Source organism: Oreochromis niloticus, linkage group LG18 (assembly GCF_001858045.2).
Source record: "Oreochromis niloticus isolate F11D_XX linkage group LG18, O_niloticus_UMD_NMBU, whole genome shotgun sequence".
Taxonomy (NCBI): domain Eukaryota; kingdom Metazoa; phylum Chordata; class Actinopteri; order Cichliformes; family Cichlidae; genus Oreochromis; species Oreochromis niloticus.
Window position 1 is genome coordinate 37516877 of NC_031982.2, and position 15516 is coordinate 37532392.

A 15516-nucleotide genomic window follows, 5' to 3' on the forward strand; every position below is an offset into this window, starting at 1 on the left:
GAAGTAATGGTGGTTTTTACTTTAGTGCGAACAACTCATATGAATTTCAAAGCTGTTCTAACAGTCCAACACTGGTCTCTCAATCTCCCGTTGGAGAGCCGTGAGCTTCTCCATGATGTTATCATTCTTGTGCTCAAAGAGCCGATTCTGAGAACTCACGACCGCAGTGAGATTCTCCAAGATGTGATCCAATTTGCGCTCAGAGGTGTTATTCCGAGCGAGCCCCTCCAGATGTAATCCAGTTTGCACTCAGAGGTCTTATTCTGAGTATTCACGGCAGCCGTGCGGTTCTCCAAGATCTTATCCATGCTGCACTCAATGAGCCCATTTTGAGAAACTCATGCCTCGTCCCATCGTTTCAATCCCAGCGGGCAGCCTTGTGGGGGTTTGAACAGCCAGTTCCGCTTCCTTAATTCTTCGATAAGCCAGGGCCAAGCCAGCTCCGATCAGCAAGAACCCTGTTATCATGGTTCCGAATAGGTAGATATCTTCAGCACTCAGGCTCACCCAAGCCCAGACTTCTCGTTGAGAAAGGAGTGTCAATTGCATTCAGGGACCAGTTGATCAAATCCATAATTCCTCTTTTAGGTTTTAGAGAACAGACTGTGAGAGAGTTTTCCAGGGAAAAGTAATACAAAAAACACGAGACTAGACAAGGACACAAGAGGCTAAGCAGGGAAGCTAAGGGAGAGGAGAGGAGGAGGAAAAAAAAGTGCGACCGCCTTCGTCAAGAGCAAGAGAAGAAAGGAGCATACCAAATACCAATGAAAACACTTTTGTTCACAACAGCTTCCTTCTTACTTTTTAGTTTCTGGGTAGTTTTTAACCTCTAAATAAAGTATTTGCTAATTAGTTTCTGCATCTAGGGAGAACTGGTTATGATTAAAGACCTGACTTAGACATAGTTGTATTTTAGATCACTGAGGAGAGGCTACTCGCATTTTAAAGAAACCAACAGTCAAATAAAATAAAGACAAGAGAGTTTTACTTTAACAAGTTAAATGCTTTATTTATAGCTTGCAGAAGCTAACAGCAATGATCTGTGAAATTATGTTCAAAATAATAAATGCATGAAGACAAAAATTAATCATCCATTATTTTCATCCAACTCTACTCCACCTTATCCTCCTCTACTCATGACTGCCTGGGATCATGTGACCCATGGTTGTACAATGAGCTCAAAGGAAGCTGTCCTAAATAAAGCTAACAATAAACTGATTTAAGTGAACTTCATGATCGAAAATGAGCCAAATAAACTAAACAACTGTCCATGTTTAAAAGAAGAAAAACAAAGTCTAATCAGAATAAAGCTTCACTGAACATCACAGAGAAGCCTGATGTAGATGGATAACAGATCAGACTGATCAGTGTTACACGTAATAAACTCAAACACAAAAGGAGTTTGAACTCTGAAAACTGAAACATGTACACATTTTTTGATGTTTTGCCCAAAGCTGGATTCCCTAATAATGTTTAAGACTAGGACTTCTGACCCATGTGATTTTCAGTGTGGCGTAAAATATTTCTACACAATATGAATATTTTGCCACATGCTTTACATTCATATGTTTGTCACCTGTCTGAGTTCTTGTATGTACTGACAACTAACTCCTACATTGACTGTTTTCCCCGTGGGTTTTACAATGATATGGCTTCTCTCCTGTGTGTGTTGTCATGTGGAGAGTCAAAGTACTTTTGAGAGTAAAATGTTTCTCACATGCTTTACAAGAGCACGACTTCCTTCATGTGCGGATTCTGTGAAATTCATTCATTTGGAGCCTTTTCACATTTTAAAGACTTTTTACCTGCGCCAGAGTCACACTGACTCTTTGATAGAGAAGAGTCTTTTACAATTTTGCTGTGACGTCAGTTTCTGTGAAATCTCTTCTTTGACTTTGACTGAATTTTTAGATGATCCCAAATCTTTATTCTTTCTTTCCTGATCTTGGCTCTCAGCTACAGCAGAGCTATGAGAGAGGAGCTACTCCTATTATGGTCTGTGATCTCTTTCCTAATAAGCAGCAGTCAACATAAAGGTATCAGTCTCTTTAAATGCAAGTTGCTCTCTGTCCTGACTGCTGCACAGTTCCTCCTCTTCCTCTTTAATCTGTGGAGGTTCTGGTTCCTCCTGGTCCAGACTGGAGCTCCTCTCCTGGTTCCAGAGCTGCTGCTCAGGGAGAACCTCCTCCTCCTGCTCCTTCTGACAGATGTGCTGCTGTGGGACGTCTGGAGGAACAAAAGGAAATAAGAAAAAGAAAATAGATCGAGTAGAGTAACACACAGAGGTAAAGACACAAATAACCTCACTGACTGACCTGAAACTGTTTCTGACTCCACCCACTGATGCTGAACTCAACCAATGAGATGATTTCTGTCTGCAGAAGTCAAACGACAGCCAGCCTGATGTTGAGGAGAAGGACTGCAGCAGAGAGGCTGCTTAGTTTCTTCATTCTGCTGTCTGACTAACCCAACAACTAAAGACATGCTGCTTTACCTCATTTTACTTTTCTCTCATATCAGAGGTGAGTGTTAGACAAGAGAAGAAATCTGTTTGAATGTTCAGCAGATCATCTCTGCTGCCATTTGTTAGCTTGTAAAAACACCTGATATGGTTCAAAGTGACAAATATTCTACATGTAATAGAACTCTTTAAAGCTGCTGATTGTTCTCCTTTATTCAATCATGTTTATTGATCCATCTCTTCCTCTGCATGTTCTGTTCTTCCTCAGAGTGTAAAGGAGAAGACAAAGTGATCCAGGAACAAGGAGATGTCATTGCTGCTGAAGGAGACACAGTTACACTTGGATGTACATTTGAGACCAGTTACCCTGGCCCTACACTGATTTGGTACAAGCAAGAAGTAAACAGTTACCCAAAGTATATGCTGAAATGTGTCTCAGAGTCAACAGTTAAGGCTGCAGAATTCAATGATGACAGATTTGATGCTAAAATCAACAAGACAGAAAAGTCAGTTCCTCTGAAGATCCAGAAGCTTCAGCTGTCTGACTCTGCTGTGTACTACTGTGCTCTGCAGCCCACAGTGACAGGAAACACCAAAACTCTGTACAAAAACCTTTGGAGCAAAGACAACAGAATACTCCACAACATCCACTAGAGGGAGCCACACACTGTTAAACCTCTGATTCTTGCGTTATTGGACTGATGACAAAGACAACAGAGAAATGCAACAGTAAAGATCAGAGACAGAGACAGAGCTGCTGTGGAAGCACAAAACTATTGGCTGAGCTATTAAACATCAATCTGACCCTCAGGCTCCTCAGTTTATACTCTGGAAAGGAGCATGGTCACAGAGTCGTGTTCAATATATTCCTGATGATCGATATGACTCAGAAACATCACCTATATCAACTAAACAAACCATAACAGCCCTAACCCTGGCTGACACAAACATTTCTACTAGTAAAATGAGACAGGCCGCCATCATTTGAAGAATATTAACAGAAACTCCACAAAGAATTTAAAAGTGATGGATCAAAAAGAATGTTTCTTTCTTTTCATATTCAAACTTTAGTAAATGTGAAAACATCGATGTGATTTGGACTGTTTTACAGATTATTATGGGCCTTGTACACAATAATCTTCACCAGTTCCCAGATAACTCCACCCACTCAGGCCTTTGCCCTTTCTGGGTTTGTCTAGGATTTGGTAGGTTGTGAGGCAGGTGGTAACAAATGTTCACTCTTTTCACCAGCAGGTAGGGATGTGGTTTCTCTGGCATTGGTTTAATTTTCATTCTTTTTCAGACTTCCACTACATACAGACGTCCACACACTCACAATATACTGTCAGCCTTTCCACATTTCTTTTAATTCACTATAATAAAATGGTTGATTAAACAGTTGACGTGGTCTGAACTTCATGATATATATGAGCAGCTGGAACTCAAATGTCAGCCTCCTACTTGTAAAATTCTGTTTTCTACACACCTCCAAATCTGCATCAGAGATCCGACAACCAAATATTTTTGGGACTTCCATCCATCATTCCACGAGTTCCACTTCTGAGAGTCCATATTCATGGAGCCATAGTGCCAGATATTTAATCTGAAACATCTTAAGGACCGAGCTCAAGTGGCTTTATAATGACAGCATTCAGGTGGGAGGAGTCTGAGGAACAGACATAGACCCCTGTCTAAAAGTTTTCAACAAAGTTCAGGTGTACACAAACCAAAATGATGGAGGTAAAGGGGAAAACTGTTTCTCTAACACACAATCTGAAAGAAACTATTGAATGAAATAAGTAATGACAGGTGGGCTTTACTTCAATCACAGATTCAATTTATTTAATGCATGCAGAAGCTAACAGCAGTAATCTATAAAAATCTATTCAATAGTTATAAAGGTAAAATTGAAGTAAACCGTTATCTTCATTTATCCCTATTCCATATTATTCTACTCTGCTTAAAACCCTCTTTGATCTTTTAAAGCGGTGCTGAATGAAAGATGAGCTCAAACCAGCCTTCCTCAGCTCTGGCAGGTCCCCATGACGCAGGAAAAACATCTTTGCCTCACACTGTGCTCTCAAGAAGAGAAACATATGTGCAGCTACAGGAACGATGTCTTTGCTGCAGGCTGGAGGAGTCCAAGGGAAACAATCATCCCCTCGGAACTTTCTACTTTATTACTGTCAAAATATCCTTTCATTAGTTACTGCTATGCAGATAAAACACAACAAAACAAAGTCAGTCTAAATGAACTAAATAATCAAAGGTATTATGAACCAAATAAACTGAATAGCTACAAATGTAAAAAACAAAATAAAAAAAATCCGTCAATGTTTTCTATTTATTAAAAAACAAATAGCTCAAATGCACTTTTACATCACAAGACACCAACCAACAACAGCCATTGGTTATCCACTAATAGACAGCAAATACAAAACTTAATACAAATTGAGTTTCAATCCCCCTATAAATAAATACTGTATATTAATAAATAAAACCAAGACTAAAATCCATTTTTTTTAGAGTCAGCATATTTTCACTGAAGAATTAGATGAGAACAGATTAGATGAAACTCTGCTTTATACATAATAAACATGCAATAAATGATGCTTGTCGGAATACAGTCTAAAGATATTTGAACTCTGAAAGCTCTCCTGTGAACAAGTGTAAGTCCTCCAATCTTCCTTCATGCTTGGCTTCTCTCCAAATGTTTCAAGACTACAATTTCTGAAAATGATACGCTTGATACACCGGTGAGAGTTGTTCTATGTCCAAACAGACACTTCTGTATGTGAACATTTTCCCGCATGTTTTACAACATTATGGTTTCTCCCCTGTGTGAGTTTTCATGTGCCGCCACAAATGACTGTTATATGTGAACATTTTCCCACATGTTTTGCAATGATACGGTTTCTCACCAGTGTGCGTTCTTATGTGCCCAAACAGCTGACTTCTGTATGTGAACATTTTCCCGCATGTTTTACAACAATATGGTTTCTCACCTGTGTGTGTTCTTATGTGCACTGATAAATGACTGCTACATGTGAAAATTTTCCTGCACGTTTTACAATGATACGGCTTCTCACCTGTGTGCGTTCTCATGTGTATAGTCAAACTACCCCTCTGTGTGAAACTTTTCCCACATGTTTTACAAGAATATGGTTTCTCACCTGTATGGGTAGTCTTATGGCTTTTAAGAGATGATGACACATAAAAACTTTTCCCACATGTTTCACAAGAATACGGCTTCTCACCTGTGTGGATTCTGTGATGTTGATTCATGTTGTACTTATTCTTAAAGGATTTTCCACAAAAATCACATGTTAAGGACTTTTTACCTGTGTCAGAGTTACACCGACTCTCTGAGTTACCATTTGTCCCTGAATCTAAATTCCAGCTTCCTTCATGATTTTGGCTCTCATTTATAGGACAGCTGTGAGAAAGAAGCTGGTCAGTGTTTGCTTCTGGGTCATTGTGGTCTTCTTCCTCAGCAGCAGTCACCATAAAGGTATCAGTCTCCCCCTTCAGTCCAAGCTGCTCTCCCTCTGGTTCTGGTTCCTCCTGGTCCAGACTGGAGCTCCTTTGCTGCTTCCAGAGCTGCTTATCAGGGAGAACCTCCTCCTCCTCACAGACAGGCTGCTGTGGGACGTCTGGAGGGACAAAAGGACACGAGAAAAAGAAAAGTGATGTGATAATAGAAAAACATCCCTGAGAAAATACATTGTCAAAATAAGACTTTTACAGAGAAAATAAATGTCATCCACAAAGGCTGCCACTCCAGAAATCAACTGAGGAACATCAGCAGACGTGCAGGAAGAGAGAGGTTACGCCTTCAGACAATAATTCTGATGGCAAAAGAGCCAAACGGGAAAGGCAAAAAAAAAAAAAAAAAAGGAGAGAGAGGTTAAATAGCAAGGTAGAAAAACTGCAGGCAATGAACATACACTGAATCAATAAATGATCAGTATGACACGACAAACCAACTTTCTAACAGTAACAAAATAAAAAGATTGTGTTTGTGTCGTTTTTATGGCATTCATGCAGGTTTTTGTTCCAAGTGCAAAGAACGTTTAGTTGATTCTTTAAAGAACTTTCAGTTTGAATACATTTCCAGTACATTTAAATAATATATGCTCTTTTTATATTTTGCATGTGTATTTTAAAAATGTCAGTTGGTAAAAATGTACAGATGAGTGAGATAAATAAAATTGTAATACTGCGCAAAAGTCTAAAGCTATCCTTCATTTATGTTTTGTCTGGAAAATGGGGAAATGATGTAGCAATTTAATGAAATGGCAATTTATTGAAAAGTATGCAAAACCAAACACATTATACAGTATTAGGGATGGGTATCGAAAACCGGTTCTTGTTGAGAACCGGTTCCCACTGTTTCAATTCCTTGGAATTGTTTGCCATTTTTGCAAACGATTCCCTTATCGATTCCAGTCGCCCCGAATGACGTCACCACGTTGCGGAGCGTCATTTACCTGGCAGGAAACATGACGCCTAAGTGGCTCAAACGCTCAAAAGTTTGGTTATACTTTACGAGAACGGATGACAACAGGGCAACTTGCAATACTTGCAAAGTAGATATTTCATTTAAGGGAGGAAACACTACGAATATGCAAAAGCATTTGCTCACAAAACACGCGATAACCTTAAATGAATGTCATGTTTTTAATTCCGCTCCGGACTCGTGAATCTCAACCCAGCAGCAGCGGTAAGGCTTGCACCCATTTGCCACAGCAGATGCCCCCCATTTTCGGTAAGTGAATGTGTTTAATTGTAGGCAGGGACATTACTGGATATTCTTGTGTAATTGCTACAGAATAATTTATGTTATACTTTGTTAATGCTACAGAAGAATATTTATTTTATTATTTTACATTTACAATTTTTTTTCCCGGGGACCCTGTGACACCCCATTGAAGAGCCGTAGGCTGTGGATCTCTTAAGATCTCACTGTTGGGTTTGTAAGGCCATGTTACTCCTAAATTTCTATCTTGTTCAAAGAGAAGATATAAAACAAAGTTCTAAGCTAATCGACCTTAGTGTTCTCCTTTTTTTAAAAAAAAAAGAATCGATAAGAGAATCGAATCGTTAAACAGAATCGAAAATGGAATCGGAATCGTGGAAATCTTATCAATAACCATCCCTATACAGTATACAAGGCAAAGGTTTGTACAATTTTAAATATTTGGTATTGATTGATGTGGTATCGCTACCTTTAATCTTCACCACAGACTGAACACAGTTTGGCAGCTTTTTTTGTCATTTATTCAGGTAGTGTTAAAGAAGAGTTCTCCAGGGTTCCTGAAAAAGATTTATAGATATTCTTTGGATATTGGCTGAATTTTGTTTTGTTGCCTGTCAAGACTCCACACTTCTTCAGTAATGTTGAGGTCTGAGCTCCAGGGAGACTGATCCATGACTCATAGAAAAACACACAGAGCACCATCTAGATGAATGCATCATCAGACTGTTTGTGATCATGCTCATGCTGGAAATGAAGCCATTTCCAGTCTCAAGGTGATATTGTACGGTGGATTAAATCTGCATGTACTTTTCTGCATTTATAATTCCTTCAGTTTTAATATGAGCTCCAACAACATTGGCTGAAATGCAGCGCAAACCAGGGCAGTGCCTCCACTGTGTTCTACAGAAGGCTGCAGATGCCGACTGTTAGACCTCTCTCCTGACCTCCTTCAAACAGGCTGACCTGATTCAGATTCATAACGCCATCTGTTCATCTGGTTTTTAGTCCAGTTACCTCAGCCTTCCCTCCCTGTTTTCCTTCCGTAGGCATGGCCTCCTGTAAGCCGCCCTTCCCTGAGACCATTTCTGATGACGCTTTGGTGAACAGTAGATGAGCAGCTGAAGGTGCAGATGAATCTGTCAGGTCTTTGATTCAATCCTTGAATTAGATGCTGTTTTATGCTTGAATGATTCATAGGACAGAGTTCAGTAGCTTAACGAACAATAAACATTTGTCTGAAAATATTCAGGTACAATGATGTGTAAAAATAAGAGAAAAAGCTGCCAATGTCCAAAGAAAACTCTGACCTTTCAACAATTCTGGACCAAACACAAACGTTAGTACTGGTGTCCAATCAGAAACCCTTTAATTTTGAAAACAGTTCCTGGAGTCACAGTGAACCCACACAGCATTACAGCAGCAGGTCCAGTTAATTTGTATTTGCCGTGTACTTACGATTTTAGATGTGAGCTCCAAAGATGATTATGACAGATCAGTTTTTATGTTATTTTATTTAGTTTTTATTCCCTGGCACTTAATTCTGGACAAGTTGAACAGCAAATAAGATAATATTAAAACATTCAATTTATCTTATTTATCTTAGTGCACCCTCACACACCGCAACAACAGACTTGATCAGGGTGACTGAATGCATTAGTTTGTGCATTTATTTTGAAATGTGGTTAAAATATTAAATTTAAATGCAAATACAACATATGTACTATAAATACAAATCCTAATAACTAAGTAATCATGTGTTTGCAAGCAATACTTAATGAAGATTTATTTCAGATAAACAGCAGGAAAATATATTTGTAGGAATATCTGGTAGCAGCATTTTTGTGTGGTGAAAAAATTACATTCAGACAACTGGATGCTTTTTTTAATTTATGACGTTTGAAACTCTCACAAGTTTAACAGGAAACATAAAGCTGTTTGAAATGAATCAGCTTAAAGAAACTCGATTAGTGATGGACTCAGATGGATAAAAGGCTCAAATCCAGGCTGATTTCAGCGCCTGCTGTTTGCATGGAGCACAGTGCAGTCCTGTCCTCTGTTTGCTCTTTGTTAGCTCACATCTCCAAAAAGCCCTCACAATCATAAATGTCCCACAGAGCTGTGATTAGGATCCTCCATGAGTCCCATTCATGTGTGACTTCATTCAGACTTTTACATACCTGTAATGTGAAGCTGCATTTTGGGCTTCCAGCTGATATCCATGAGTCTGTGCTGATGGTCGTTCTCTTCCTCGTACTGGATAGAATTATTAATAACTTCAAATATTTCTTTAGATTTGGACTGAATAAACATAAAAGTGTCAGAGCTGTGAGAGGGGAGCTGGTCAGTGTTTGCTTCTGGTTCACTGTGCTCTCCTTCGTCAGCAGCAGTCACCATAAAGGTATCAGGCTCCTCCTTCAGTCCCAGCTGCTCTCCCTCCTGACTGCTGCACAGTTCCTCCTGTTCCTCTTTAATCTGTGGAGGTTCTGGTTCCTCCTGGTCCACACTGGAGCTCCTCTCCTGGTCACAGAGCTGCAGCTCGGAGAGAACCTCCTCCTCCTTACAGACAGGCTGCTGTGGGACGTCTGGAGGAAAAAAGGACACGAGAAAAAGAAAAGTGATGATGTTAGAGGTTGGACTCATTTTTTAAAATCAGCTTTGCTCCTCAGAATCTCAAGAGGTTGTGAGCAGAGCCGATTATACCCAGAGTTACATAAAAGTAATGGCTGACTTTTGTATTTGTGCATTCACGCCTGCTGAATTATTGCAGATGAGGCGGGTCCATAGTTGAAGTTAATGTCAGTTGCTCTGGAACATGAAAGCTCGTCCCCTGAGCAGTAAAAGCAGCTTAGAAACTATCAGCAGCTCCATTCAGAAGAGCTGCTGTTAACCAAAGTGCTTCTGCAGGTTTTCATGTGATCAGCGAGCTGGTAGCAGACATTTTTAACCAAATCATCATTTTGTAACATTTCCTGTAGATTACACTGATACTGACAGGGATCTGGTAGAAACTGTTGATTGTTTCTGTTTCATTTGTCTTTAACTCCTTAGCACCTGGTGTATCATATTTGTGAGTCTTTGTGAGTTTTTGAGACCTACATCATCAGTAGGTTTCTCTCCACTGAAAATCCTAAATGAATTTAAAAAAATAAAATAAAAATGCAACCAATAAATTGAAAAAAGCCAGCTGTAACAAATATGATACAAATTAAAGTTCATATATGCATTTTTTATTGTCAGAAGGTTCACACTAGCCAGCGCTGCAGCTCCATTTTAAGACACTGATCAGCTCTAAACTCATAATTTCATACGTGCTTCATGTTCTCAGCTTATCTCCTGATATAAAAAGTACATGCTTACAGCCTGATGGCAACAAATGACACCAACCAGGTTCTCCAATAGATTCTGAGCCCGATGGACCCGCCCTGTTTTTACATCTATCAGTTTTAAATCAAGTTAAAGCTGTCTGAAGGTAAACACTGATCACAGATAAGAAGCATCTGTGCTGCATCTCACTGAGCAGCTGCTCGGATTAAACTGTCATTAAAGACAAACTCAGAGTCCATCAGCTCAGTCTGACTTATTTACACTTAATATCGACATGTGTATGAGCCTCTCTCTCTCTGTCACACACACACACACACACACACACACACACACACACACACACACACCGGCTCGGTGAAAATGAAAATGATGCATTCAGGTTTTTCTACCTCACAATCATAAACGTCCCGCAGAGCTGTGATCAGGATCCTCCCTCAGAGGGACACTCACCTGTCCTGTGCAGCTTGATTTGGGGTTTCCAGGTGATATCCAGCAGTCTGCGCTGACGGTCGATCTCTTCCTCGTACTGGACGATCGTTTTTTCAAACTCCAAGAATATTTGTTCAGCAGCAGCAGTTAGTCGCTCGTTGATAAACTCTCTCAGATACTGAACTGAAGCCATTGTTACTGCCACAGCTCACACACTCCGTGCTCAGACACACAGGAGGAAAGCTAACGGTTCTTCCGCCTTTTCTTTGTTTACTTCCGCCTGGTGTCACAATGTGAAGTTCCGTCAGTTGAAGGCATATATTAGTGGTTGGAAAACAGAGAAATAGTGCATTAGCGCCATCTGCTGGTGTGGAGTGTGAACGAGCGCGTCACTGAGAAAAAAAAGAACTGATTCTGTTACTTTAACATGACCTGAAAGTTTCGCTGTCAGTGACTTTAATGAGGTTTGGGATCAGTCTGCAGCTCTCAGCCTCATGTTTCTGACAGCCTGGTGTAAGAAAACGTTTGGTTTCCTCACAGCTGTCACATTTCCTTGTGTCCTGTTTCCTGTTATGAACCATGTGCTGTTTAAACCCGAGCATCCAAATCAAAGTGCTGATATGTCCTCTCTCTCCTGCTTTCCTCTGAGTCCTGTAACACCGTCCTTCATCTTTTTCCTCCGCCCAAAGCTTTTCCAACGTTTCCACCATTTATATTTTCTTTCATTGCTCTTCTCGTGGGACCTCAGTGATGGAGAACATTTGGGTCGTTGTGCTTGCACACAGTGCAAAGTGCTCCATCCTCACAGTGACTCAAATGCTGCTAACAGTCTGTGAACCAGGAGGAAGAGGAAGTGAGAGAAGTGAACATCCAGCTCAAAGAGGAGACAGAGGGCGACATCATCCAGTAGGCGGTGCTCTCCTTCTGCACTGTGTTCAACCATTGTGTCAATAATAAGTGCTGCTGTGAAGAGAACAATTCTCAGACTGAATGTTGAACATCAGCTAGTTTCTCCTGTTGATTGAAACCTTGTTGTACAGATGGAACATTGGCTGTGGATTATTCTTGCTGCTCTTTTCTTTGGTAAGATACAAACATCAACATGTTTCCTCTGCACACGATTCACAACAAGGACAGAAAGAGGAGATTTAATCATTTTACACTGTGGAACTTTTCAATAACTTCAATCATGTTTATTGATCCATCTCTTCCTCTGCATGTTCTGTTCTTCCTCAGAGTGTAAAGGAGAAGACAAAGTGATCCAGGAACAAGGAGATGTCATTGCTGCTGAAGGAGACACAGTTACACTTGGATGTAGATTTGAAACAACAGACAATTTCCCCAGATTGTTCTGGTACAAACAAAAAGTAGGAAGTTTTCCAGAGTTTATACTACGACGCTTCTCCGGATCAACAGAACATGAAGACTCTGAGAGGAGCAGATTTACGGCTACGCTAAAAGAAAAGTCAGTTCCTCTGAAGATCCAGAAGCTTCAGCTGTCTGACTCTGCTGTGTACTACTGTGCTCTGCAGCCCACAGTGACAGGAAACACCAAAACTCTGTACAAAAACCTTTGGAGCAAAGACAACAGAATACTCCACAACATCCACTAGAGGGAGCCACACACTGTTAAACCTCTGTGTGGATATCTCTAAAAGTTGATTCTGTTCATTTGGACGTAGCGTTTTGTGGGAGAAACGTTTCATCCAAGTGACTTCTTCAGTCTCAGCTGACTGCAGGTTTCCCCAATCTTATAGACAGTCTGTGTGGATACAGACTGGATTCATTTCACTTATGAAGCAAAATATAAGAAATAACATTGATGTTGATGGAAACTCACACATCAACCACCCCTAATTATTATCATTATTTAAAGAAAATTATGGCAACTAATTGAACTGATGTATTTACATCATAATGTCTTCCTAAATGTAAGAAAATTACAATAATAGTAAATAATATATTATATTCAATTTAAATATTCGAAATTGTTGTCAATAAAGAAAACTGATACTTTCATGGTGTCTGCTGCTTTCTTCTTCCACTGAAACGCTCCAAATGAACAGAATCAACCTTTTGGGATTTACTTACCTGAATGTTTGCGCGTGCATCAAGACGTCTTTAAGAAAGAAGCTGTTGTGTTGTCCTGTCAGACTGTAACGATGAGCGAGTGGATTGAGTACTCGGGCTGGGCTGTTAGACCACCACAGCCCACTGTGATCTTAAGTGGGTCAGACCGGTGAAACTTTCTCTCAGTGAAAAGAAGTTACATATTTAACTCTTTTTCTACCTGATGTTTGCTGGCCGTTGACACTGTTTTTACACAGTAATTTACAGTAAATAATGGTTTAGTCCTTTAACAGCTGAAATGATTTAAGGTTGCCATTGGTCATTAGGCAGGATCATGATTTTGTTGCTTGAGCTGCCATTACTTATCCATGGCGTTATATATGTGTGGGAAAATAAAGACCCCCTGCTTCCACCATACTCGGTCTCACTGTAAATCCATTGGCAAAAGGCCGCCTTGACAAAGGCTCCCACGTACAGACATATGTCAGTTAATAACTGACATTTGAAATGATCTCGTAGGCCTAATGTGATGTGTCTGTACGTTTCTAAAAATCTAGACAACTAATCTGAGAGAAATAAGTCAAAACGTTCCGTTCATGTGAGGCTCACTGCTCACATCACACTTTTATTATTAGTGTTTCATGTGCATCGGTATACTGAACAAAACTTCTGTTAGCAAATGTGAAGTGTGGAAGATTTTTACAAAGTCTAAGCTGCACTGCAAAACTGCAGGCAGTAAGAGTTAGTCGTTAGTAATTCATCGGCCTTTTTAAAAGAAGCAACAATAAGTTCTGGAGCAGCTTTGGAAGGAACACATGGATGATGTAAGATTTTCATGTTTTAATCATTTTTATTTAAAAGAGTACATTTTCTTTGTTGCACATAATGGAAAAGTTTTCAAAACATTTGAAACCTTCATCATCCCAACTAGCATTAGTTGGGATGATGAAGCAACTAGCAACTTTGGTTATAAAGTGTGTTAACCACAGGAGGAGGAGTGACTGAGAGCAGAGATTCAGGGAGGAGCTGAGCTGTTACTGAACTATAGAAGAGAGAAAAACCTCCACATTCAACAGAGTTCAACACAAAACAAACTTTATGTTCCTCAACATGCTGTCATTACATCACTGTGTGTTTCCTCTGATTCTTCTCACTCTCACAGGTATGCTCACCTACACAGGAAACTATGTTCAATTCAAATGATTCATTCATGTCAATTATTTATTGGAACAATTCTAACATTTATCTGTTTCTTCAGGTGTCAGCTGTGAAGATCTCACTCCAGTCAAAGATGAAGAGTCCAGTTTAGGAGGCAGCACAGTTACTCTGTCCTATAAATACTTCCAAGCTGCAGTTTATGGTGATTATTTCTTCTGGTATCGACAATATCCAGGAAAACCACCAGAGTTCCTGATCTCTCACTCAGGGACAGGGGAGAAAATCTCAGACCCAGTCCCTGGAATAACTTTTAATGTGAGTGGCGATAAAACACTGATGACTCTTCAGATCTCCTCTGCTGCAGTGACAGACTCTGCTGTGTACTACTGTGCTGTGAGGCCCACAGTGACAGGAAACACCAAAACTCTGTACAAAAACCTTTGGAGCAAAGACAACAGAATACTCCACAACATCCACTAGAGGGAGCCACACACTGTTAAACCTCTGATTCTTGTGTCATTGGACTGATGACAAAGACAACAGAGAAATGAAGCAGTAAAGATCAGAGACAGAGACAGAGCTGCTGTGGAAGCACAAAACTATTTGATTGGCTGAGCTACTAAACTGGCCCCGCCTACTGAGGTTGAGCTCATCCAATGACATTATTTGTTGGTCATTGTGCTGCAGTGGAAGAACATTGTTCATGTGCTGTCTGTCTGGCTTTAATAACTCCAAAGACATGTTGCTGCACCTCTTTTTGCTTCTATCTCACATTATAGGTGAGTTTAAGAACAGGGATTAAAGTTTAGTTGAAGCTGCTGCATTAAGCAGATATACAGACTGCATTTCACTACTTTTCTTCTTTCTTTTTCCAGGACTCACAGCTCGAGACTCAATCACTCCTGAACAAACTGAAGTCACTGAAACAGAAGGAAAATCTGTCAAACTCACATGTAGCTATGAGACAGATGAGGAGTATGTACGCCTTCACTGGTACAGACATCATTCTGACCTTCAGGCTCCTCAGTTTATACTCTGGAAAGGGGCAAAAGACAGCAGTGGTGATGAATATATTCCTGATAATCGATATGAATCAGAAACATCTTCTACATCAAGTAATCTGACCATAACAGCCCTAACCCTGGCAGACACAGCTCTCTACTACTGTGCTCTAGAAACACAGTGATACAAAGTGTAGAAGAGGCTGTACAAAAACCTGAACACAGATATCTGACTACTCTTCAAAGAGGAGGGAAGTGGTATTCAAAGCACAGCTTCATATCAGATGGATTCTGCTAATTCCTGTTTTATCAGA

General features: G+C 40.0%; 2 protein-coding genes and 2 gene segments (V, D, J or C); 2 read left to right on the top strand and 2 right to left on the bottom strand.

Moving 5' to 3' along the window:
- LOC106097251 (zinc finger protein OZF) overlaps positions 1 to 15516 on the bottom strand; it is a 126940-nt gene that overhangs the window by 22504 nt on the left and 88920 nt on the right.
- LOC102079685 (zinc finger protein 37 homolog) lies at positions 1339 to 11261 on the bottom strand. 4 transcript variants are annotated; one of them, XM_025900203.1, is made up of 4 exons: positions 10995 to 11255; positions 9398 to 9802; positions 6080 to 6114; positions 1339 to 2182 (listed from the first exon to the last, which is right to left on the bottom strand). In XM_025900203.1, the coding sequence occupies exons 1-4, from the start codon at positions 11164 to 11166 to the stop codon at positions 2012 to 2014; spliced, it is 783 nt and encodes a 260-aa protein (XP_025755988.1). In that variant the 5' UTR covers positions 11167 to 11255; the 3' UTR covers positions 1339 to 2011. The 4 variants fall into 4 exon arrangements, with proteins under 4 accessions (XP_025755988.1, XP_025755990.1, XP_025755989.1 ...); XM_025900205.1 differs by lacking the exon at positions 9398 to 9802 and having other exon boundaries at positions 10995 to 11250; XM_025900204.1 differs by lacking the exon at positions 6080 to 6114 and having other exon boundaries at positions 1339 to 2191; positions 9768 to 9802; positions 10995 to 11249.
- LOC100711528 (T cell receptor alpha variable 38-2/delta variable 8-like) lies at positions 2234 to 3124 on the top strand. The segment is given in 2 exon segments: positions 2234 to 2522; positions 2730 to 3124. Coding segments are annotated over 2 exon segments (426 nt in total).
- LOC112842815 (T cell receptor alpha variable 9-1-like) lies at positions 11723 to 12592 on the top strand. The segment is given in 2 exon segments: positions 11723 to 12056; positions 12210 to 12592. Coding segments are annotated over 2 exon segments (420 nt in total).